The sequence below is a fragment of the Numida meleagris genome, chromosome Z (genome assembly GCF_002078875.1).
Source record: "Numida meleagris isolate 19003 breed g44 Domestic line chromosome Z, NumMel1.0, whole genome shotgun sequence".
NCBI classification, from domain to species: Eukaryota; Metazoa; Chordata; class Aves; order Galliformes; family Numididae; genus Numida; species Numida meleagris.
In genome coordinates this window covers 63,223,261-63,247,202 of record NC_034438.1, presented here as the reverse complement: position 1 = coordinate 63,247,202, position 23,942 = coordinate 63,223,261, and the positions used below count along the sequence as shown (strand labels likewise).

The window sequence follows — 23,942 nt, the reverse complement described above, 5'->3', positions numbered from 1 at the left end:
CACAAAACAACTGTTAATATAATTCTTATACCATTTTAATGAGTATCCATCAATAAAACTTTACAATTTAAAGAAGACTTTTCAGTTGCAAAACAGTTGTAAAATCATATGTATAAATTATGTTTACTACAATTCCAATAACAGAGGCAAAGTAAATTACAAAAATAATAATCAATACTGCAAATTCAAATACAAAACCCAAAGTAATGCTGCACAGGTACATACGTACACTGGATGAATTCATGCAGCTAGGCAGTGCAACAAATTAACTGCTTAGTTTAACTTATCACAAAGTGGAACAACCATGTCGGCAAACAGAAGAAAATATATTTTTGTAATAAATCATAGTGCATTTTGAAGTTAGACTTTATAAAATGATTGTTGAGTGATATACTTCTAAAATCCCCCATGTGATCTGAGATTCCCCAACTCCTCTCCTGCAAAATAAAATACAAATGACAAAAGCTAAAAAACCCACTGTAGTACAGAGTCTGATGTACTGGTACCATCTTGATTTTTTATCCTTGGTATCAGACTTGTTTGCAAGAGTCCATGTCCCTAGGGACATACATTACTCCATGCTATGAAAAGTAAATCTTAAACGTTCAAATGCTATCCCCATTAAGTTGAATCTCACATGATGCGTAGACTGCGCTGGTTTAGAGAGACACAGCTGAGCCTTGAGAAAATAACTCTTAAATCCCTACAAATTACAGAGAGAGAGTAAAACAGAGGACAGAGAGACCTCTTCATTACCGAGGCTCCTATCCTGAATTGCTTTGATTACACAAACACAGAATAACATAAAAGGCTTTTATGGCTTGGATGAAATTTCTTCGAATTTGCTGGGCAAGCGGAAAGCCCATGTTTCTCCACAGAGCTTGCCTTTCACAGTGTAGAAGGCTACAGACTGTTTTGGTTGGTGAAAGGAAGCCTCAGGTAACTGGATGGAAAAATACTTCCACAGTGAAAATGCTTTAGAGATAAGGAAACAAAATCAGAACAGAACCTCATGAAAACTCGTGATTTCTTGTGTAGCTGTGATACTAAAACATGGCTGTTCACCTTTCAGTTCTGCATTGGTTGGTAAGTCATGATCAAACATAGTTAAATGTGAGGCTCACGCCTCATCAAATGTTACTGGTTAGGTGTCTAAGTTAGATGAGATACAATTACACAGTCTGACGCTTTTTCCTAAAGTCTTAAGTGATAAGCACGCTCAGTGTTTTCACTAGGAAGTCACTGCTAATGCTACATTTCTTTGCTGAGAAGACATTAATGCACAGCAGCCTGTAAACTACTGAAGAGTTGCTCCCTGCATCCTTTGTGCATCCACAACTCTCTTTCAAGCCAATGATAACTTTTGTGTTAATAAGAGTTTCAAGCAAACAAGGGATGCAGGAAAACACCTGTATTGGGTAAACAAGGTAGCAATTTATACAGCAGCATTTCTAAATTTTCAACATGCAAGCACATGTAGAGAGAAGCTAAGAGACAGCATGCACTGCAGTGATATGTCATTGTGCTTATGTCTGGTGGAGAACACTATGGCGTTTTCACCTGGGAAAACATAAACATTAGACCCAGAAGACTCAAATAGCCAGTATTAATGAAGCCATCAGCTACTATGTAGTAAAGAATACCCCAAAGGTTTGTCCGCTCGTAGCTTATAGATACTGAAGCTGAAGAGAATTACAAAGGCACAATACAAGCCTATATTTCTTGTAAATTATATATATTCATATATTTTGCTCAAACCACCTCAAGATACTGAATGATAAAATATAACTGAAAATATAAACATTAATTGAAAGTTAAGCACTAAAAATAAATGCTTGCTGGAGAAGATAGCTCATTATTCGCTACATTTCAACACTTCCCGGGTGCTAATCTTGTCCACATCTCCTCCATGGCTGACAAAACCCATCAAGATGTTCAAGAATATGGTGATCCACTGAGAAAAATGCAAAAGTATCAGGCAACAGACAGAATGGCTGTATGCATCTGAAAAGTTGTCCACAAGTGGCTACCACAGTTACTTCTGCCACTGCTTTACTGTCGGCCCAGAATTCACTAAGGACCCAGAAGCAGGAACAGAAAAATCATGGAGGGATGAGTCTAGGGTAATTCTCGAAGATAGTATTTTGGTTCAGTTCAGCACTTAAAATACCAAACAGCAGAGCAGGGATTGTACTAGCATATCATAAGAAGCATTTCTCAGTTTTTCTATTCATAGCTACACAAGATGCTTATCATTTTCAACACCGAATGGCCCACAACTCTGAAAATACAGCAAACATACTAATACCGCTGCTGTTAGACTCATTAAAATATTAAAAATAAATTACACCTATGTTTGTGTGATGAAATTATATGGCAACTTTGGAGGCAGCCGGTCTTTGGAGGCTCAGCTGAGACAATGTGGACACTCCATGAAGGTGAAAAGGCGCAAGTTGCAACATTCATATTTTTAAACCTCAGCTGTTCCTCAGCTTGCAACAAGAAGTGGTATGATTGTTTTGACTTGGTACCCATGGTGAATGAAGGAAGACAGATACCAAGTTGGGTGACAATTAAGGTAGGTGTATGGTGCAAGCCTGAGGTGGAACCTAGATGGGCTTTGCTAACCCAGACAGTAATGCTGTCTGCAAAAATCTGGTCTATCTGAAACTGGGTACTTTCCTTATCTCCAAACCAGCATATGAAATTATATACATTTACAGAAAGCGTACAAAAAATCCCCATATACTGCCATTACTACCTGAATTTTCACAATCCTAAATTAGGAGCTTCTAGATTCATTCCTGAAAGCTCTTAGGAAAGGAATCTAGTCATCCCTAGAAAGTATATACATTAATATCTTAGTTACAACCTCACAGCTGAATTTAAAAGCAGCATATGCTATTGCTGGTGTTGATTCATCTATGCAATGGTTTCTTCATATGTTGCTTTAAATGAATGAATCAGTGCAGACAAAGAATGAGAGAGCCCATTTAACAAATAAAGGAGGGCAGGGATAAACCTTCCAGAAATGTTTAACAAGCTAATTCAAGTTACCCCTGCTTATATATATATACATATATATATAAAAAAAAGAAGTACAGAAGGAGACAACAGCAAACTATGGGGCAGAAATCACATGTTTGAGACTGAAGGATTCAAAAACTCATCTGGAAGCCACATGGATTCAGATTCTCAGGAGCTGTTATTCTTTCCCATTTCAGCCCATTCAAGGGATGTGAAGCTAAGTGTTAAACCCATCTGCATGGTCTTAAAAGCAATAAGGATTTATCACAGGAGAGGGCAATGGATGCCATCATACAGTCTTCCAGAGGCATCTCTGCTTCTGCCCTTCCTGTGACTCAAGGTGGAAACTTAAGACTGGTAATTTTTAGGCGGCTGAATTTAGGGTAGGTTGAATCAGACCAGTGTGGAAACAAACCAAGTCTGGTGTGGTGGTATCAAATTACCATCACCAAACACAAGTCTGCAAGAGCACTGTCTGAGGCTCCAACCCAGACATGCCTTGTGGTCAGGGACCGTGCACTCCATCACTTTGTAGTTAAAGATAATGCAGTGAAGCTTGATTTGTGACCTTGTTTCCCATGTTTGGTTCTTAAACAGGCTTCTTGGGACACCAGGGATTCCCAAAGACGTACCAGCCTGGCTGCCAGAGGCACCTCCTGTGAGAAGGATCTCTGCACACAGGCACAGGTTGTTGTCTCTAGGTACCACAGAACTAACTCCACCAAACCTCTCAGCAGCTTAACAGCTGTGGAAAACAGCTGGACATTTTGTTCAAAAAGTACTGTTAATGAAGGGAGCCCTTCAGGTGCAGGTCTGTTTTCTGACACATTCAATAAGCTTCAAATTAAGATGTATGTGTGGTGTAACTGCTTCTAAGGGCTGCAGCTGGACTAGTTATGATTCCCCTAAGCAAGACCTTTAACCATTTGGAAAGGTACCACTGTCAAGCAGCTTGTTGGACCTCTCATTGGCACAGCCTGCTGCCCATTTGAAGTGGTCCAAGAGACTGCCTTCAAAAGTCACACGCAAGTTCTAAAGAAGTTTGCAGCTGGAGTTTCTACTTGCCCTAATGCAACATACACACATCTGCATATTTACAATGCGGAGGGAATTTTGTATTGCCATGCTTTCAAACTCTTTCGGTATGCCACGGATTAGCTCTTTGCTGTAACTGTCAGTAATGGAAGTCAAGCACTCACTGAGGAGAAATACAGCTGCACTGACAAAATCTGTGAGACCCCAGATACAACCAGTATTAATGCTTAAGGTCAGAGGCAGCATCGTGTTTTGTATGTATTTTCTATATCTATATTTAGATTGACAAATTTAATTCCAGCTGACCTGGAAAATTTCTATGGTTTTCTTTATTTGTAGAGACTGGAGTTTCAATGTTAGTTTCACTTGTGATATTGAAAGTCAATCTTTGTCAAAAACATACCTGCCTAGTTGTTTATATGTGGCCAGCAAGCAGTTTTCATTAACTGGGATTATGCCCTGTTCTCTATTTTTTGACCTTAAAAGAATTTTGGCCTTAGAAACACAAGGACTTTATCTACAGATGGGCTTGGAGGTGAGAGGAACAAGAGTGTTACATGAATGGGTGAAGGTGTAAAGTCACTAACAAAGACGGCCTTTATTCAAAAGGTCATCCTAGTCACTTAAACTAAAAAATAAATGACTAGGAATCCCCCTCAACCTTCTCAGGTTGCATTGCAGCTTTTCATTTTTTCCCCATCACATCGAAGCCTTTCCATCAAGACAGCATTTGAGTTTCTGATGTCGGAAACCAGCAAAGAAAGTGTATATGTCTCATGTCTTTGCTGTGCATCATAAAATGCCAATTAAAAAATACAGAATTGAGTTGTTTTTCTTTCTCAGTAAACAAAGAATTAAATTATCCTTAAAAGACTGCCTTATGTAAAGCCAGTGATAGCTGGTGACAAGGGCACAGAGAGCATTCCCTGACTGCAACTGCCAGTTCTGGGTTTCTGTCCTGGCACCACTGCAGAGGCTTTGATATACCAGGTGAGAACCTGGTGTGTGCTGCCCACAGGGTCAGATTCCCAGCCGCAGCTTGCACACACAGCCAACTTGGCGTTGCGAGATGCTGGTTGCGAGATGCACTTGGTCCCAGGCCCTCACCCAGGCTGCAAACTGGGCCAGATTCTCTTAGGGTGTGTTTGATTTAATGGTTCTGCTAGCAGCTTATGTATCCTGCTGTCTGAAATAAGTCCTGAAACCACTAAGCGTGCTTAACAAAGGTTTACCTAGACGTGAACAGCAAGTTTTGATGACAGAACAGGTACTGTTGTAGTACACAGTACACATGGCTGCACAATCAAAGCCACCTCTTGCTTCAGGGCAGGAATTTATAGTATTAAGCAATAGCAACAAGGTTTCTTGCACAGAACCTACAGGAGTTTACAGACCAAGGGCTGCTGAGGTAATAATGCCATCAGCTGGCTACTAAGAATATGTGCGCAGTGTGAACAAAGTTGACAACAGTTTACCAATGCTTTAAGTAATTCCATAAAATATGCAATTAAATCTTCCTCCTCTCCCCACCAGAAATAAGTGTTTTCCAGCTGCATGTATGGCAATCCATAAAAAGCTGTTTTAGTGTTGTTTTTTGTTGTTGTTGTTTTAGGCAAACATGCACAAATCAGATGTTCTACAACATTCTTGGAAGGGGATACTTGCCACAAAAAAAGGCTTCACAGTTGGTCATTAAACATATAGGGCATGCTGATATACACTTCTCAGACAGCCACTTCAGAACTAAAAGGGCTCCTTGTATGCCTTCCTTTTGTCTCCTCCCCTCAGAAAGTTACTTGATTCTCAGCAGAAACTTCCAGCTCGCACTGTCCCCATGCCACTTCTCCCTCTCCTTATTTCATTTAGGAACTTGCTTTCTTTTCCTTAACTTTTAATGTCAGTGTAAATGAAAGCTTATTGCCAGCTAACGTACTTTTCAAATTCTCCTAGAAATTACAGCTTTAGTAATATCCTATTTCAGTCATGTAGGCTCTGTTTGGATTTTATTTTTCCTCTATTCTGCACAGCAAATATCAACTTCTGTTTCAAGCTATTTTATGTCATTGCTGGAAGTCATCTTGCCTAATGCATAATAAGCCTGAAAGAAGCTAACTTTTCTAATGCTGAACACTAACAGCTCTCGGGATCTTGCACAGCCACAATGTTTGTAATGAAATAAATGTTCAATAGTGGGACTCTCATTATGGATGTGAGCAACTTTCTGTGTTTATTGGGCAAATTGTTCTTGTTTTTGTGCAAACATCTGGCAGAGTACGTTTAATGGAAAAATCCAAATGGGAGGGAAGAAAGCATGATGATAAAACAACAGAAATAAAGCCTACAAACCTCCAGTTCATCCAGAGGATGAGTTGGCTCCTTGTGGTAAGGAGCAAAGTTCTGTACTAACAACTATTCACATCAGAAGGGACTGCTGACGATTTCACTCTATGGGGACAAACATAGGTTTGGCCATGGGTGTTGTTATAACTCCCTCCTACCCTGAAGAGCTGTACATACTTCTGTAACAAACCAGACTTCCAAACTGTATGATCTAGTTCCTAACATACCCAAGGTACTGAGGAAATGTGTGTATCAATCAATCAAACAAACAAACAAAAACAAAGCAAAACAAAACAAAAAACACCTTCTGCACTGATTCCAAAAACTAGTCCCAACCTCCCAGAACCTTCTCTTGGAAAAACCAAGCCTCTTGCTCCAGCCCTGCAAAATCCCAAGGATCCCACAGGCCTAGCTGCCAGGCACAATGCAGCAGTTCCCTTGGAGAGGTGAAGCTGGATATGAAGGCCATTTGCCACCCAGTCCTCCATGGCCAGGCCCCACACAGGCCCGATGAGCCGTGTGCATTGGATGTGAGGCAACGTGCTCTTAGGGATATGGAAGGAGAATGCAGCGTGAAGGCCTGTATTATTTATAGCAGCTAGGCAGTAAATTTTGGTTTGGTCTGGCTTCCCAAAAACGTGTCTTTCAATAAGTATTTATCATGCTGAATTCAAATGAAGAAAAAAAAAGTCATTTGTTTTCTTGACTTCTTTTGCACATAGATATTAAATAGTGGCTAGAAAGTGACCATTTCAAATCATAACTGAAAATTGTCTTTTTATTAAACGTGAAAACATGTACCCGAGAAAACCCTTACACATTTTTATGGCAAGTTTTCCCATTACATGAGAGGCTTTCTTACATATTTTAGGCTCAGATGAAGAACAGTGACCAAAGAGAAGTTCAGACTAAAACTGCAAAGCTGTTAGCTGTGTTGAGGGAAACTATGGCTGCATGACTGGAAGCAAAATGAAAGGACAAGTTCACAAAAACGTTTAATATAGTAGTGAACAATGCTCTATTAAATAAAATAAGAAACAGAAGAAAGCCATATCTGTTCCACATATTAGTACTATCGGCACATAAATGTGTTCATGCACCAGCAAAATCAGTAAAATGAGATTAAATGTTGGCTTGGGGAAGACTTCTAGACTGTCCACGCTCAGCATGGATTTGGCATTTCAGCAGTCTCACTCTTCTGAAGGATATTATTTGTATTGTTAAATCTGCTTAAAATTAAGCATGTGTAGGCTTTATTTCAAACAAATGTGCGTGTGTTTGCAGGATCAGAATTTCAATTGTTGAGTAGACAGTCCATTTATCTTCCCTAAATTTGTTACTGTCATTTGTTTCCAAGATGACAGTGCTGGCAAACAACTTGCATGCATGTACTCAAATCAGTAATTTAGCTAAGGATTTTTTCCTCTGTTTTTCACATTGAAACAACAATTTGGTAATTTCAGTAGAACCTTTGTATTTTTCTCAATATATAATAATGTCACACCTCAGACAAATTCTACATTTCACCAAGGTCAGGGTAAAATCCTACAAGAAAAATGATGCTATTTGAGTGGTTTCATCAAAGTTTCAGCAGGACAACTGGCACAAACAGCAGCTTATAGGATGGAGCCAATAGTGTCTGGAAAGCAGAGGGAGCTGCACACACTGAAATTTAAATCGAAGTCATTTACATTTGAGTGTACTCAATTTTTATAGATGTTGTGTGTCATTACATCCTGAATTAGATCTTTAGTGTGATCAGTTTAAAGAAAAATGAGCTGTCACTGTTGAAACAGTTTTGGGGGGTTTTAATTTAACAGATGTGCTTTGCTAGGATTCCCTTCCTGAAGGCCTAACCAAACCCAAGCACATTTGGGACAGAAGCTGTGGTTCTATACTCACTCACTGTGAAATAAAGAAAAAAAATTACCAGGTTTTTTCTGTTTGTTTGTTTTGTTTTGTTTTGTTTTTAATATCTTTCAACCCTCTTTTATATTCTGCAAATGCAAACATATATGGTCAAATTCTGGAGACTCAGTCCATATTTACCAACAACAACGCTGGATCAGAGATGACTAAGAACAGGAGATAATGCTTAAAAATAATTAACTGATCTGAGAAGGAGAAATCACTGCAACATTTATCAACTGAAAATTCATTTTAACTAGTAAAGTAGAATGTTCAGCACTGAATACTGTAACAGCTGGTCTCTCATTACATTTCCCATCTAATTCCAAATCCTCTTTAAATGCAGTATTTCATTTGCTAACCACAGAACAAGGGAAAATTCAAATGATTTTTGGCCAGTTCACGAAGCTGCCCCAGTGCAGCAATTCTGAATTGCTCTCCAGAGACAAGGCTCTATTCCCTTCTTCCTATTTTCACTTATTTAAAATAAATGATTAGCCTGTATCTCTCTCCTCGTGTTTTACAGGGAGAACAAGGGCTGAATGCCTCCAGAGGACATGAGATGTGAGGTGGGGCATTGTGCTCTGCAGATTCAAGAGGGGAGTGAGCCAGTCATCCTGGTGGTCAGTACTCTCCCTGAGGAGGTGATACATGGGTGGCCTGGCTTCTGGAACTTGCCTGTCATTCAGATGCCTGTCATCCCAAGGCAACCTAGGGCACATTTGGGCAGCCTAAAGAGTGTCAAAGGCCTGGCTCACCATTATTGCTGTCTTTTGCATGCACCAACTCCCAAAACATCAAGTGCAACTGCAGCTCTTCCTTGTGCTTAGGCAATTAAGAAGCAATGCAACCCATGCATGCAAATACATGGTACTTGTTTACATCAGGCTACATGTTTTACTAGTGATTCATACAGCTTCTTCCTTGCCTTAAACCCCATTCCTGTCTATGCAAGACTCAGACATAGAGATAAAATCTGGGTATGGAAGCTCCTATTTATGCAGAAGGTAAAGTACTGATTTCACTGTGAAATGAAAAAACGAATCCCAGCTCCAGCTGAATTCTACAAGGCCAGAATTTTTGCCAGTGTTCTGATGGTAAGAGAGACCCTATTTCTGTAGTTCCAAGGAATTATTTCCATCTTTCTACAGTTCTAAGATTTCATCACTTGTTCTTAAAAATCACAGAATCACAGAATTGTAGGGGTTGGAAGGGAACTCTAGAGATCATCAAGTCCAACTCCCCCAAAAAAGCCTTACTTTGACCTTGCCTGAAAGATCCATCTGCTAAATTGTTATCTATTTGTTTCTATATGAAAGCAAGAAATCTATCTAAAAACACAGTGTGGAAAAACTACCTGGCATCACTGAGAACAGTATTTCTCCCAGAGCTGGACAAGTTCTGACATAATCAACAATGCTGTTGCATAAGGAGAGATAAAAACAGCAGTTACATTACACATTGATATTTAGTGCATTAGAAACATAAATGGGCGTAGTAAGTCAGTGCTTGGAAATAATCTTTCTTACCATATTAATACTCCTTTATATGATGAAAATCCTACAAGGATCATAAGCAAAAGAAAGAAAACAAATGACCAAGAAAAATCTCTGTGCAAATTTAAAAAATAGTGGGATACTTGTAATTTATAAGTTGAGCTTTTAGCATATACTGTTGTTTTCTACAGGTTCAGTTCCAGAATGGTTATAATCACCTGATCTTAGCAATGAGCAATGAGTTATTTACAACTTCACTCATGTACGTAAAGCACAGAATGCAAGCATTTCTTAAAAAAGGAAGACGATTAGGCTACTTTATGTCTGATTAAAATTCTAATAACAAGATATTCACCAATTATTCAATCAAATGTCCCAAATCTACGTTTTTGCAAGCTTGCACATCTTCTGTCCCACTCATCTGTGGGACTATAGTTATGAGAAGGGCTGACATACCTAGTAACTTGAAGTATCAGGGCACAGAGTTAAAGGTTACCAGAAGCACAGCCCAGTTCTGTTCCTTTTGAAACCAACAGTGTATTTGCTGACATTAATGTTGCAGGATTGATGCAACAATGTTTAATTTAACACAAATGTCTGGGAAATGAAATGTAAAGGGGAAACAAAGATTTGCTGGCAACAAGAAAAACTGCAGAGAAAGGAGGTTCAAAAGAACTTCTGTTCAAAAGAACAGAAGAAAAAATATGTGTCTGAAAGGATGTTATGCTCATGCATATACAATAGGACAACATTATTTTGATAACAATATTCAACATGTGCTCGCAGTTCCATTTAAAGGGTACTGCTTTATGCATAGATTTAATTTAATGGTCAGACTTTTATCCTTAACAGGTGACAATAAGTTAAACTATTGAAGATAATGCCAAATTCAGGAGCAAAAATAAAAAAGGAGTTTGGATTAATACAAAGCCACAGTTCTGTTCAATTTTGCCAGTGCAAGAAGCTCTGGTGGCAACATGCACTGTCTTGCAATCTCAGTGATGGTTTGCAGGGGCTCCCTCCAAGGCACCCAGCAGACCCCAGATGGACTCAGGTCACAAGCTCACTCAAGGGCATACTTACCTGCTGCATGAAAGGGTTTTGGCATGTGATGTCCAGATATATTCATCTACCTTAATCCAGCAGCAATGACATCATGTGCCTAAAACTGGGCAGAAAGAGAGTCCTAGAATCGCTCTTGGAAGGCTACTAACAAGGATAATACAGATGTCAACTACAAGCTGCAAGGGTGCCTGGACTTTGCACTATTTCTGGGAGAAGCTGGGCTGCTCTGTGGACATAACCAGGGAAACTTATTAGTGACAAAGGTGAAGGATCTCAAGAAATTAGATCTTGCTTTATGTTTTTTTCAATAGGGGATTCTGGCACCTTTTTAGACAGCAACAAAATGTTTTCCTAAGAGAAGCAAATTAATTCAACCTTCATAATCACTGGGAATAAAGTCCACAAAACAATATAATGACAATCTAGTTCAAGATTACAGCTAATAAAGTAGCTATTATTACTAAAAAATAACGCCACGAAAACCTTTGATATTTTAACATAATTTTAAGCCTCCGAGAGCTTCATCCTTAACAGCCCTAACAAGAGAGTAGCATATGTATACGTTTTTATTTTCACATATATATAACATATATAAAAATAAAAATGTGTTATGAGATTCTGGTATTCTTTATGTGCATCTGCCATCACAATGAGCATACTACATACAATTCTTCAGCACAAATTTATGAAAAAATATCCCCTTACAAGACTGCATGGACACAGTCTGTCCAGAAGTGCTCCTCCTATTAAGTGGCTCTTCCATCTGCAAAGTCCAAAGTGGACTTTGGTTTTTGTCTGTGGCATAAATTTTAGTGCAGCCACTTTGTGTTCACATTGCTGGTCATCAACATTTTAACCACTACACAACTGAAAACTTCCATTTTCTTGGGGGATCTGGAGGTCACTAGGAACTAAATTTACTGCAATCTTGGTTTTAGAGCTTTGCCTAAAGAGACATGGGCCTATTCCCAGAAGCTCTTCCTTAAAGACCACACATCTTTTCTCCATTATATCCCCAGCTTTCACATCTAATATGCTGACCTCATAAAATACCCCAGACCTTTGTTCCTCTTCTGTTCATGGCAACAGGTAAGACCCTCACAAGACAGAGTAGTCATAAAAAATTTACTCCCTCATTTTGTTTCACAAAAATGGCTGCTTACTGAAAGGTTTGGGGGGTGAATTCATGTACCAGAGTGACCTGATTTTCTCAATGGGCTTGGAAGATTGTGTCATCAAGACCATGGATTGTTACAATTCAGTTGAGAATCACTGAAAAGGGGAAACGTAAACATAAATTGTTAGAACAGGTTTCATTAATAAGGACTCTACTATATTTCCACTAGCCACCACCCCTATGGAGGATCGTGCTAAATAGAAAATCCATTCCCAAAGGCAGAATAAGCCCTGACACTTTATTGCTAGATTCTATAGCAATTGGAGCTCACATACAGTAACTTTATAGTACTCTAAATACACTGCGAAGCTTGTATCAAATTCAGGCTTCCATTTCAAAATAGATATTGCAGATATTAGGCTTCAATTAAGGAAGAAAAATAACCTTCAGTGCTTCTTTTTTTTTTTAAAGGCAAAGTATTAAAAAAATCACCAAATTAGGTGAAAATTATTAAATTTCTCCACAAAAGTAAAATGAGCTTTCTTCTATTTCTTGAGACAACACAGTTTGTGATTCACAGGGTATGTAACTGGTATCAAACACAAGTTAATGAAAGCTCTTATAAGCAATTTTATTCCTATCCATAATGGCAGACATTTACAAAATCAGAATTTATCAAATGAGTTCACCATAAAAAATAACTTATAAAGCAATGATATATGCAACGTAAAACAGTTCAGGAGGGGAGAGGGCAAGCAAATTTTAATAATTAGAATGTAAACGTGAAAAAAAAAAAAAGATGGAATATAAGTCCCTACTTTTCATTTCTACTTAAGATGTCATGTGATAATATTTTACAATGTCCTGCAGGGCTATATATGTATGTGTGTATTTCTGTGCCACACACACATACATATACATTTACCCTTGCATGTACATACACAGATAATTGCAGTTCCATCATGGGCAGATCTGTTATGCCACTCAGTTGTCTCAATCATGTTTGGGACCCACTTTCTTGAAAAAACAGGGGAGATGGTAGGAAAAAAAATGGTGGGTCTGATTGTGTCTGAGATCCTTTTGTTAAGACTGTACACTGGGATGAATTATTTTCTTCTGTAGTAGCTCTCTGAAGAGGGCCAACTCACTGTGGTCTTCAGGACGAGACTTGTTAACGGATCACACACTCATTGTCATGCTAGGGGAGTACTGAAAAAAGAGGAATTCACATTTTAACAAGCATTTTTTACCCAGGTAACTAAAACCACTTCAGGACCAAAGAGTTCAAATGTCAATGTGTTCTTTGAGTTTTCTCCTACATTTGTACTATAGCCTGTGCAAAGGCTTGTAGTTCAATTTGCAGGATCACAATTTCTATTACCCTTCATTCATTATGTAAAAATACAGCTCTTACTGATCGAGTCATCTCACTCAAAGATTATTTCAGCGTTACCTGAGTGATGTGATGAGGCAATATTTCAATGATGCTTTCCAGACCTTCTCCTGATTGATTTTGGCTACTGGGGATTTAGGTAGTCAGAGAGCTAGCCTCAAGCTGAGCAGCCGCATTTGTGGTAAGCTGAACCACGTAAATATTTTGGAGAGCTCTTTATTACTTGATGGGAAGAAGGGCGTGCAGATATGCCTGACTGGAATTCAGCTGCGCTTTTAGTCTCTATTATTCAGTGTTATCGACTTTAGGAGACAAGCTGAATCAGTGGCCACTCTTCTTCATGTGAACTGAAAGTTCAGTCACCAGTTTAACTTATTAATTTAACACAAGCTGAACTGAAGCCCTTATAGAAGTTATAGCTGCCCTCAAGTTAGCAGTACTTTTTTACAAATAATCAATGGCACAGCACGATGCCTACAAGAACTGCATCTATATACTTAATTTGTGACTTGCAGACTATAGAAACTCAATCAGCTTAAAAAATGTTCAAATGCAAGAAATATTACTGTAATGAAAACTGATACAAGAAATGGAGAGATTTATTTGCTTTTGCAAAAACAAGGCAGGCAGTAAAATAGCTGTCAAAGCTAGAGCTTTGAGTTGGCTGCTTCCAGGTGTCCACGAATACCCAGCATGGGTCTTTGTCATGTAGACCGCACAGAATGGACTACTCAGGTAAAACACTTCTGATGTTTCTTCTACTTTGGGACTTACTCCCACCCTGTGCTGAGCATTCTCACAGTGGGCCAGCACGCCTACGATAGCCAATGAAGGAGACCAACTCAACTGTTTAAAGAAAAGCCTTTGTTCAGATGAGTTCCTGTATACCAGTCAATGTCAGTGGGATAATCACTTTGGACAAGGAATCTAAAGGCGAAATAGTGCTTATTTGTCAGTTTTACTTTATTATAAGCCAAGAGCTTCTCCCCACTCCCTATCAAAACTCCTGGTGAACAGCAAAGAAGTTCTGACTTCAATTAAGGAAAGTAGGCCAAATTGAAAGTCAAAGATTACTGTGACCAAGGATCACATTTAATGGAGGTTTTGTGCCTAGTGCTTTTTTGGCAGATTTTAAAACATCTATCCATTTAGGTGGTACAAATTGATTTCCTCCAGTACTCTAAACAATTTGACAATATGCCCTCTTTATGGAGATACAAACAACTAACATGTAGAAACTGCTCTGTCCTCCTTTTCACTGTTCAAAGAAGTAAATAATAACAATAACGAAACACCCCAAAATCTGATTCCCATTAAACTTGCCATGCAGTTTGTCTGTTCTGTGATCTAAGAGGAACTGTTCATTCATATTTTCTAAGTTAAAATTCACCACTGGCGTAGTTAATGAAGTTGCACTCACTCCTGGCAGCAGTGATTTCCAGTAAGAATAGAAGTGTTCAAGTCACGCAGCACTTCTGAAAAATCAGGCCACTTCTATTTAGGAACCTAAATGTGGATTTAGAAACCAGCTTCTGGCACAGCAGTAGGAAAATACTTTGCAACGTGTTGTACACCACGTTTTGCTGCCTTAAGTGGTCTCCATTTAAAAAAAAAAAACACCATTTGTCCCAGAATGAACACTAGAGGGAACCTTTGCCTTTTATGTCTCTGAGAGCATACTACCTCCTTACAACACGAGATCTGGTGCCCTTATTTATATACTTCAGTGTGAATTTGTCCTAGAAGATATTCCTGCAGTGTAAAACACATTGTTTAGGAGTCAAAGGTTGAGCAACCACAAATTGAAACACTGAGATATAAAGATCTGTTAACTCTGTACTTAAGCTGCTCAGCACCTGATAAATGTCCATTCCTGAACACAGAATGCATTTTTTTTTCTTTTTAAACAAAATATCAGGAACAAAGGTTCCCAAAGTAAAACAATTCCATAAAAAAATACTTACGCTCTCACTCTGAAAAGGGTTTAGGAAGTTTCCACCCATCTCACCGTCATCTCTGGGAGTGCCAGGCTGATTACTCATGCTCATATTACTCGGAGAGTTCTGTTAAATAAGATTTTAAAACACAGATTAACTGTTGAACACCAGTTAACTTCCAGGCTTCGTGAAGTGTCACACACTTGAAACTACAACATAGAACAGCACAGCACACTATACAATGCACTGGACTTACAAAGAAGGATAAGACTGCTGAGTTCTGCATTCTTATGTCACTAATTTCAGCCCATACAGGCATGTTTCTGGCCCCAAAGGAACAACTATTTACCTGTAATTCTTGTTTTCAAGGTTATAGCCACCATCTTCTCCAACTGAAGTCAGGAAAAACTATAAATGACTTCAGCAAGACTAAGAGTAAGCTCTGGCACTGTGTTCATTTGTATGGCCAAATCCAGTGAAGTCTATGATCCTGTGTCTTGATATACATGACTTCTGAAAGCACACCTAGTGGTCATCATGTGGACAGTAAACACAGACCCCCACAAATCAAGGCCCTTTTCTAGGGTCTCTGCTCACAGTGTGCAGTTAATTGGAATAGTTTCACAAATAGATCAGGAATGTTGTCAGACACGGATGTGCTAAACCACTTCATTGTGAGCACCTAATAAAAGAGTTTATAGGCAGCTGAGTTAAGGAGAATTTAGACAAAATCCTCCTGATCCAGCCCCTGGATCAAGCTTGCATGCACTTTCAGGAGCAGCTGTACATTTGTATTTGCTTCCACAGAGCCTACTGCAAGAAGTCTTAATTTACTTTTCCAGCATCTAGTTGTAACTGAGATGCTAATTAATAGCAACAATTCAAAGGCATCTGAAGATAAATGTCTATTTTTTAAAAAATTGGTACTACCCAATCAGATGTACAAGGTTCAGAAAACGTTTTCACGATTCAATTACTTACTGAAGGGATGAAACTAGCTAATTGTCACAGAAATTATTCAGTCAACAGCTAATACATGATTATGTCAGACTCTACAATTCATTAGGTGTTTTCACAAAGCTCATTTGTGGCAACCTGTCATGCCTGGAGCACAGATGCTTCTATTTCTATCATTGTTAAGACTCCTGTTAACACAGGTTTTGTGATGGAATAGTCATGGAAATATGAAACCAGCACTCTCATTATAAAAAGTTTATGATGTCTAGCATAGTTTTCCCCTCATGTCTCTTGATCCAAAAAAATTGAACATGTTATTACTGTTGAATTTTACCTGTACAAATCCAAGTCCAATATGCCATGATGAACTTAACAATAGCCCAGTTCAGTCAATGAGCAAGCTGACAAAATACAACTGCAAGTAGAGATTTTGTTCTAAGAATCCCAAGTGAAATTATCCTTTTCTTCTTATGTTATTTCTCAATTAGAATAACAGACAGTATGCCTGTTAGCATAGAGATTTATAAGACTTCTTAAAAAAAGATGCATTGTACTTTGAAAATACCTGCAGAAAATATTCATTTAGTCTGAAGTAGGGTAAACTATGAATGAAAAAAATAGGAAAGATTAAATTAAGAGAAAGACCCTTTAATTCCTTGGTATTCCTCACTACTACAAAGACTAGCCATCCTACAGTGGCTTTCCAAAGAATTCCAGAAGGGTTGAGGCTGGCCTGGTCCCTCTGTCCCAGAGCAGGGTGCCCAGGCCCACGTCTGGGTGGCTTTTGGAGATCTCCAAGGAGGAGATCCCACAGCTTCTGTGTCCCTGTGCCTGCACAGCACAGAAGTGCTGCCTGATGGTCAGAGGGAACCTCCTGTGTTTCAGCTTGTGCCCAGTGCCTCTGGTCCTGGCACTGGGCATTACAGACAAGAGCCTGGCTCCATTCAGTGGTGCTCAATGGCAGGAAATAACATATTCTGGAGAGTTCACTGAATTGTTATGACTTTTTGCCCTTCAAACCCTGTTTCTGAACACTCCTATTGGCACTCCAAAAGCTCCATTTTGTCCTCTGCCTATAATTTAGATATTATAAAATGTTACAGAGTTGCACAGCATTATTTACTTCCACATCCAAGGAGAACAAAATGTAATTTGTATGTAGCTTCTCCAAACCTTAAATCAGTTACCTTTTGTTATCACATCAGCAGACTAGTAGGACTGATTGTCGTACATACCATCTGCTTTGAAATGCCTTTTGCATGGCTAATGAAAGGCTGCCATTAAGTTTTTACCATAATCCTGATCACCATTTTCAATCTGAATGCATATGGGTTCAGATTGGTGTATTTATTTGCAACTATAGATTAATTATTAAATTAATTATGTAATCCACATGCAGGGATAACTGTTTTTATAAGAAACTTGAAATATTACTTATAGTTCGGTCGAGATCTTGGCCTTCTGTTTTCTATACCTCCTCATTCACTCTAGTTCTAATGGTGATTCTCAGATCACCAGGAATCACAGGATGGCAGGACCATAAAAAGCAGCTGCAAACTCAACTAATTAATTAACATCAGGCAATTACATTTGCTCTTCTGTTAAGTTATTGTAGCAAATTTTTAGGGATCCATAGTTTGGAAAAGGTTGAAAACTATTGCCTCAGTTCAACCACACCTATTGTACCTGAAGCAGGAATTAATTCAGAGTAGTCCTGTTGCCTATGTTATACAGGAGGTCATGCTACACAATCATATCAGTCCCCTCTGGCCTTAAAATCTATGAATATAAAGTTTAAAACCCACTAAGGCCTTGTCACATTTATTTTATATGATGCTCTCGTACTTTTGATCATTCTTTGGGGATTTACCCCTATTTTATCTTGCTCTGTGTAGTACAAAGCTTTGAAATTCTGCAATTGCTTCAGTATGCCAGCCCCAAAGGTTCAGATTCCTGACATAAATGCTTTTATAGCAACTCCCCTGGGTGGCTTTTATGACCAGTATGGGGTTTCACATTGTAGCACTAGCTGAATTTTTCCAAAGCTAGTATTTCTTTGATGACTGCACAAATTCCACAGGCACTGAAAGAAACACTGGTTATTAATGTTTATTTAATATGCATAATTTCAGTTCATTTACTTCCTCCATTTCAATGTACTTCATAAAAGCTTCATGTTTTACCATTCAGCCAATTAAAGTAAAATTGTCTCTGTCTATGGAAAATGTAGCTCTGAATTCTGTGAGCTGTACTGACTCTACCAAGGCTGGATTAATTTCCTTTATCTCATGGGAAAAGATAATCAGCTACTCTAATATGCATTTTAATCCACTGGAGTTCTACGGCCGTATCTGAGCATCCAGCAACACCCAGCCAAACTGTTAACTCCACTGAACAATTCCTGTCATATTAATCAGTAATCTGGAAATCTGTTTGTGAAAAAGCCAACTGCAGGACTAGCTGGTGGTGTGTAAAGGGAGACTGTTATTGTAACCAGAACAATCCTGGTAACTGTGTGCAAAATTGGAAGGCAGACGTGTAGCAATTCTGCATGCATCAACTCCATAAATATACAATTTCCTGCAAGCAGAACCTCCAATCAAATTTTGGAAGTATTATGAAGTATTATCTGTATGAAATTGTCATTGCAATACACGAGGCTCTGCCCACACACTTCTACTGGTACCAATGAAGGCGGAATGTTGGGCTGGGCTATTCAGAAAAAGGTATTTACAGGCAATTATATAGAATGGTGTAACAAGACAACTCTGTTACTTCCAGACTAAACACCTTTGTCTTTTAGTTACTTGAAAAAGATGTGCTTCAAATCTGATTTGCATGATGTGTTTATTAAGGTCAACAAATAACAGGGCTTCCACATAAATGTCTGGATCCAGGTTTTCAGAATACCTGATAATCATACTGGTACATATACTGATACTTAATACCAGTGGGTTTAATGCAGTCTTTTAAAAATAATCCTATGGCAAGCTAATAGATATGGCTTTTTTGTTTTCAATTTTTTTCTTAAAAATGCTGCAGTTTGCAAAACAAAACATTACTGAAGATCAGGAACATTAATTTCTAAAGTGCTGTATGCTTGTTATCATTGAATCCACCTCTGCAGCTCTCAGCATAGCGCGTCTAGGGAAATATGGTCATTTCAGACCCTCATTTTACATTTTGCAGGGGCTGAACACAATGCAGACCTTAAAGGCTTACAAAAACATAGCACTACTACACATGGTACTCCATCACAGAAGCAGCAGCCGGCTCCAAGACACACTGCTGAGGTACTTCTCTTCAGGAAAGGCCACAGAGGGCTGTTGTAAGGCCATAACCACCTGTGCAATTCTGAAATTATGCTCTGTGCCTGTGGTGAATTTCTTCTGATGCAAGATAATGTCTTCTATATTGGCAGTGACTGCAAATCCATTACAAACAGAACAACACACTACGATACATGCCTGTGTATGCTTTACAAGCTTCACTTCTCCCACAGCCCCACCTGAGCATCACCTGGAGAACTGTTCAGGCTCCTCCTTCTCCACTTCAGATATGCAAATAGGTTTCACTAACTGTACATGCCTTTTGGACAGCCTTTCTCAGCCTACAGAGTTCAATTTCAACACAAATTTAGGTGTCCATGTGTTTGCATTTCATCATAGCCTAGGGTCAGCCTGAGGGTGCATCAACAGCAGCGTCCTCAGAAGGACCACAGCATCTACAGACTTGTCCAACGTGAAAAGTCTGCACTGCGAGGGATCTCACAGCAGTGCTGTGGTACTTAGTCCTGAGCCAGCCAAAATACACAAGCAGTTCATACACTCACCACAAACGCATGCTCCTTTTTGGGAAGATTGTTAAGAATTTTGCAACAGAAGAATAAGCCACAGAACTTTAACAGAAACAAGCTATTCATCTTTTTCTGTATTTGTAGATCAAAAGCACAAAAGTGCAGTGGTTTACTGACATACTAATTAGTTTTAGTCAGTTACACCTGAAGACACAGTACAAAACAGTAGTTTGCAGGGACAGATTTATACTGCTTTATCAATGCCAAATAAGCTCATTAATTCCTTATTTGAATAAGTTCCTAAATTAATAATGATCACATACATAGAAGAGTTCTATTTTTATGGAAGAAGTGACACATTAAAGCATAATATTATTTCTGTAGATGCAAAAACCCCTGCAGGTTAAGCTCACATTCATTCTGAGTAAACTAATGGTTATGATATCAAAACAGTGACTCATCTGCAAGTACTTTTAAATCTAGCTTTTAGAGACAATAATGATTAAGATATTAACTACACCTTACAGATGTGACAAAAACAATCATGCACTGCATAGAAGTAACATCCTAAAGGCATTTTCCCCAGCTTGCATCTAACTAGATTTGATTATTAGAACTGTATTATCACAGAATCTTTGAATGGCTTGGGACCTCAAAGCCTACTCAGTCCAAACACCCTGCCGTGGGCAGGCTGCCCCCCACCAGCTCATGCTGCCCAGGGCCCCATCCAACCTGGCCCTGAGCACCTCCAGGGATGGGGCACCCACAGCTTCTCTGAGCAGCTGTTCCAAGGCCTCACCAGCCTTACTGTGGAGAATTTCTTCCTTATGTATGTGTTCATTTGTCTTAACAGTATGGAAGATTATAAATGATCAATCAGAATATGAACTGGACATATATTAATCACATGCACAGGTACACATTATTATGCAGTATGAAGTAACTCTACTCATATTCCCTACTGATCATAGACATTGCTTTAAAATTTTCAACTAATGTTAATTGTCTGCAGAGCCTCCAAATAGTTGACAAGCAGAAAATGTAGATATATTATAAAAAGCTTCATAACAAAAACAAAGAAAATATGTTCACATTGAAATATTCAAAAAATTCCAAATACGTTACTAGGTACTCACTTTGGAAATACTGTCCATGTCTCCTGAGCCTTAAATTAAAATAAATAATTATTCAATTAGTTTTGAGCTGAAATTAATCAGAGCTTTTTTTCCATACTAAATATACAGTATGACAGTAATACTTTAAAATATAGCAGTTCACTATCTCCCTTCTTCCCAATATCTCATTTTGTAAAAGTTTACAGTCAGTATAGAATAATATTAGTTCCATGTACACACCTAGTGTAAAAAGAGAGAAAAGAATGAAGGATAATTTTTTCATCTGTGTTGGCTATTTGCATCACGTCTACTAGGATGAAACAGCCTAGTACAAGTCGAAGAAGACTATGTCCAACCTCCCTGTCCTCTTAGCCAGGGCAGGGTAGAGGTAATGCATTTCACTTGGGTTCATATACCTAAGGGAAATGTCACTGCAGACTGAGGAAAAAAAATATAAAAGCAAAGTCATGGACAACCAGTAGGAGTTTATGTTCTTGGGGTGAGAAAAAAAGACCATTATTTTCACTGAACTTCAGTTATTCAAAACTCCCTTTTTAGGGATGATCCAGTGGACTCTACCTCTGGGTCCCCTACAAGGAGCTCTTCAGTATCTTTGCTCCAAAAGCAGAAACCTGCACTCCAGCTGGCTGAGATGATATCCACTTTTAATGTAATACAAACACTAATGATATTATCTTTTAGAAGCAGGTTGATCCTGAGGGTTGGAATAACAGAAACCAAATAAACTTAAGTACAGTGAATGAAAGACTGTTGACACTTTGGTAAAGCCAAGAATAAAGGAAATGTTTTAGGAAGGATGTATCACAGAAAGCATTTTTAGCAGCAACAGACAGTAAACAATTCTGCTCATCTATTCAGAGGAAAGACATTCCAATTAGAAGAATGTCAGAGAAAAACAATGAAGAAAATGGAGTTGTGGGAGGAGACTGAAGTAGCTCACTAGACTTAGCCACAAAAAATAAAGGTTGAGAAAGAGTAAGATGTCTCTCCATTAATGCATCAAGTTCATGAATGTTATTAAGAGAAAGAGCTATTTTGTCACAGCCAAAAGAAAACATGTTGGTGGAAATTAGCAAAAGTCTTCCAACCACCAGCTCTGACCAGATATCCAGTAGAACAGTTATGGTCAAAGAAGCTGGAGAAGTGCAAGGTGAAGCTCGACCAATTAACACCTTTGATTGTGAGACACGGCTGCCTACTGCAGCACGGAAATGAAAGCAGATCTCCCCCAGCCCTCCTCTGTGGAAAGAACTCAATTTCATTTTCAATTCAAGATTAATCTTTTGTAAAAGTCATAGTTAATTTGACTAAACATGTAATCATTTTCACTGCCGAAAGTAACTAAACAAATGCTAGATACATAAAAAACACTTCTTTAACTGTTTCAATTTTATTTTTTATTTTATCTAAGAAACAATTATATGGCTATCGAAACTGACAGAAGAAGATGTGATTACCTTTTACACTGTTTCTCATTTATTTGAAGGTAATGCACATTATTACTAATTAAAGCAATAATCCATTTTAGGATTGTAATATGTAAAGAAAGGCTGTAAGATCACCAAGTGCCCTTTTGTAAAGTAATCTAGGAATTTTAGGAACCTGTCTTCCCACAAAAAAAAAAAAAGAAAACAATTCCATGAGGAAATAGACATGTGCTGTTGGCTTTTAATTGTTCAGAACATATCTCTTACATAAGTTTTGATAGCATAGCTATTTTTCATCTTGTTATCATCTTTTTTAATTTCTCCCTTTGTTTTGCCTATTTATGCTTCTGCCTTACAGTCTGCAACTCTGGGATTAGGAATGACAGATATTTATTTGCCACGATAGTATGGACTTAAATGTTATTAAATGCAGGATGAAGGTGAGGTTCATCCATGTCCATGTTGCGAAGATGACTGAGCTTTTTGCCAGGACAAAAGCCAGGGGACAGTGGCAGCTTTGCTTCTATGTGCTGGACATGTATTTAGCTTGCTGGGGTTTTTCCCCATAAAGGAAAATCCCACTCAGGAAAAATTTGCTGGTGGGCAGCCCTCATAGAAGAAGTTGTTGCCTCTGTCACCGGAAGATGGAAGAGTAAGACATATGAACTGTATTCAAAGTTACTGCCCTGGTGTGAGCAGAAATAAATTCCTTGTCTCGATTTCTTGTGGGTATGAAGAAGTAGAGCAGAAATGCAATGTATTTAACTGTCCCTTGTCTCTTACACCCTTTTCAAGTGTCTATCATCCTTCCAGGAAGGAGCAAAAGCAAAGAGCAAAAAGCTTGCCAGTCAACAGACAAAGCAATGAATGTTTTGTAGAGCTGTGCAAGGCTTCTCACTTAGATTTCAGTCCTTCAGAAATCATAGTGTCAAAAGTCAAAATAGTATCCTGTTTTTCCTATGTCTGTACACTCTGAGAAGATAGCATGCTCTGTCTTGTTGCATTAAAATTGGCACTTGTATGAAGCTGCTTGTGGGGATGGAGTAATAATACTAATTCTTAACAGACGGAAGGCTAATTATAGAACAAATGAAGACATCCAACTGTTGGGATAAAAACAGTTTAACACATACATCAATATATTTAATAACTTACTTCCAGGTAATTGATAATAACTTGCACCAGCATGTCACAGTAACACCTCAAGATTTTGAAAGACAAGGAGAGGTAAGTAAAGATGGGTCTGAAGCCATCATTTCCACTTAACTGTCATATTATGCTTTTGGAGTGTTTTTGATCAACTGGGAT

General features: G+C 38.5%; 1 protein-coding gene across 1 annotated transcript in view; it reads right to left on the bottom strand.

Annotated features, from left to right (window-relative positions):
• The window catches only part of SSBP2 (single stranded DNA binding protein 2), a 147,299-nt gene continuing 123,374 nt past the window's right edge, over nt 18-23,942 (bottom strand). Inside the window, exons 14-16 of the mRNA XM_021381525.1 lie at nt 21,208-21,236; nt 15,346-15,444; nt 18-13,197 (exon numbers count right to left, since the gene is read on the bottom strand). Of these exons, the coding sequence (XP_021237200.1) occupies nt 13,168-13,197; nt 15,346-15,444; nt 21,208-21,236 (158 nt within the window). The 3' untranslated portion in view covers nt 18-13,167. The remainder of the gene's footprint in view (nt 13,198-15,345; nt 15,445-21,207; nt 21,237-23,942) is intronic.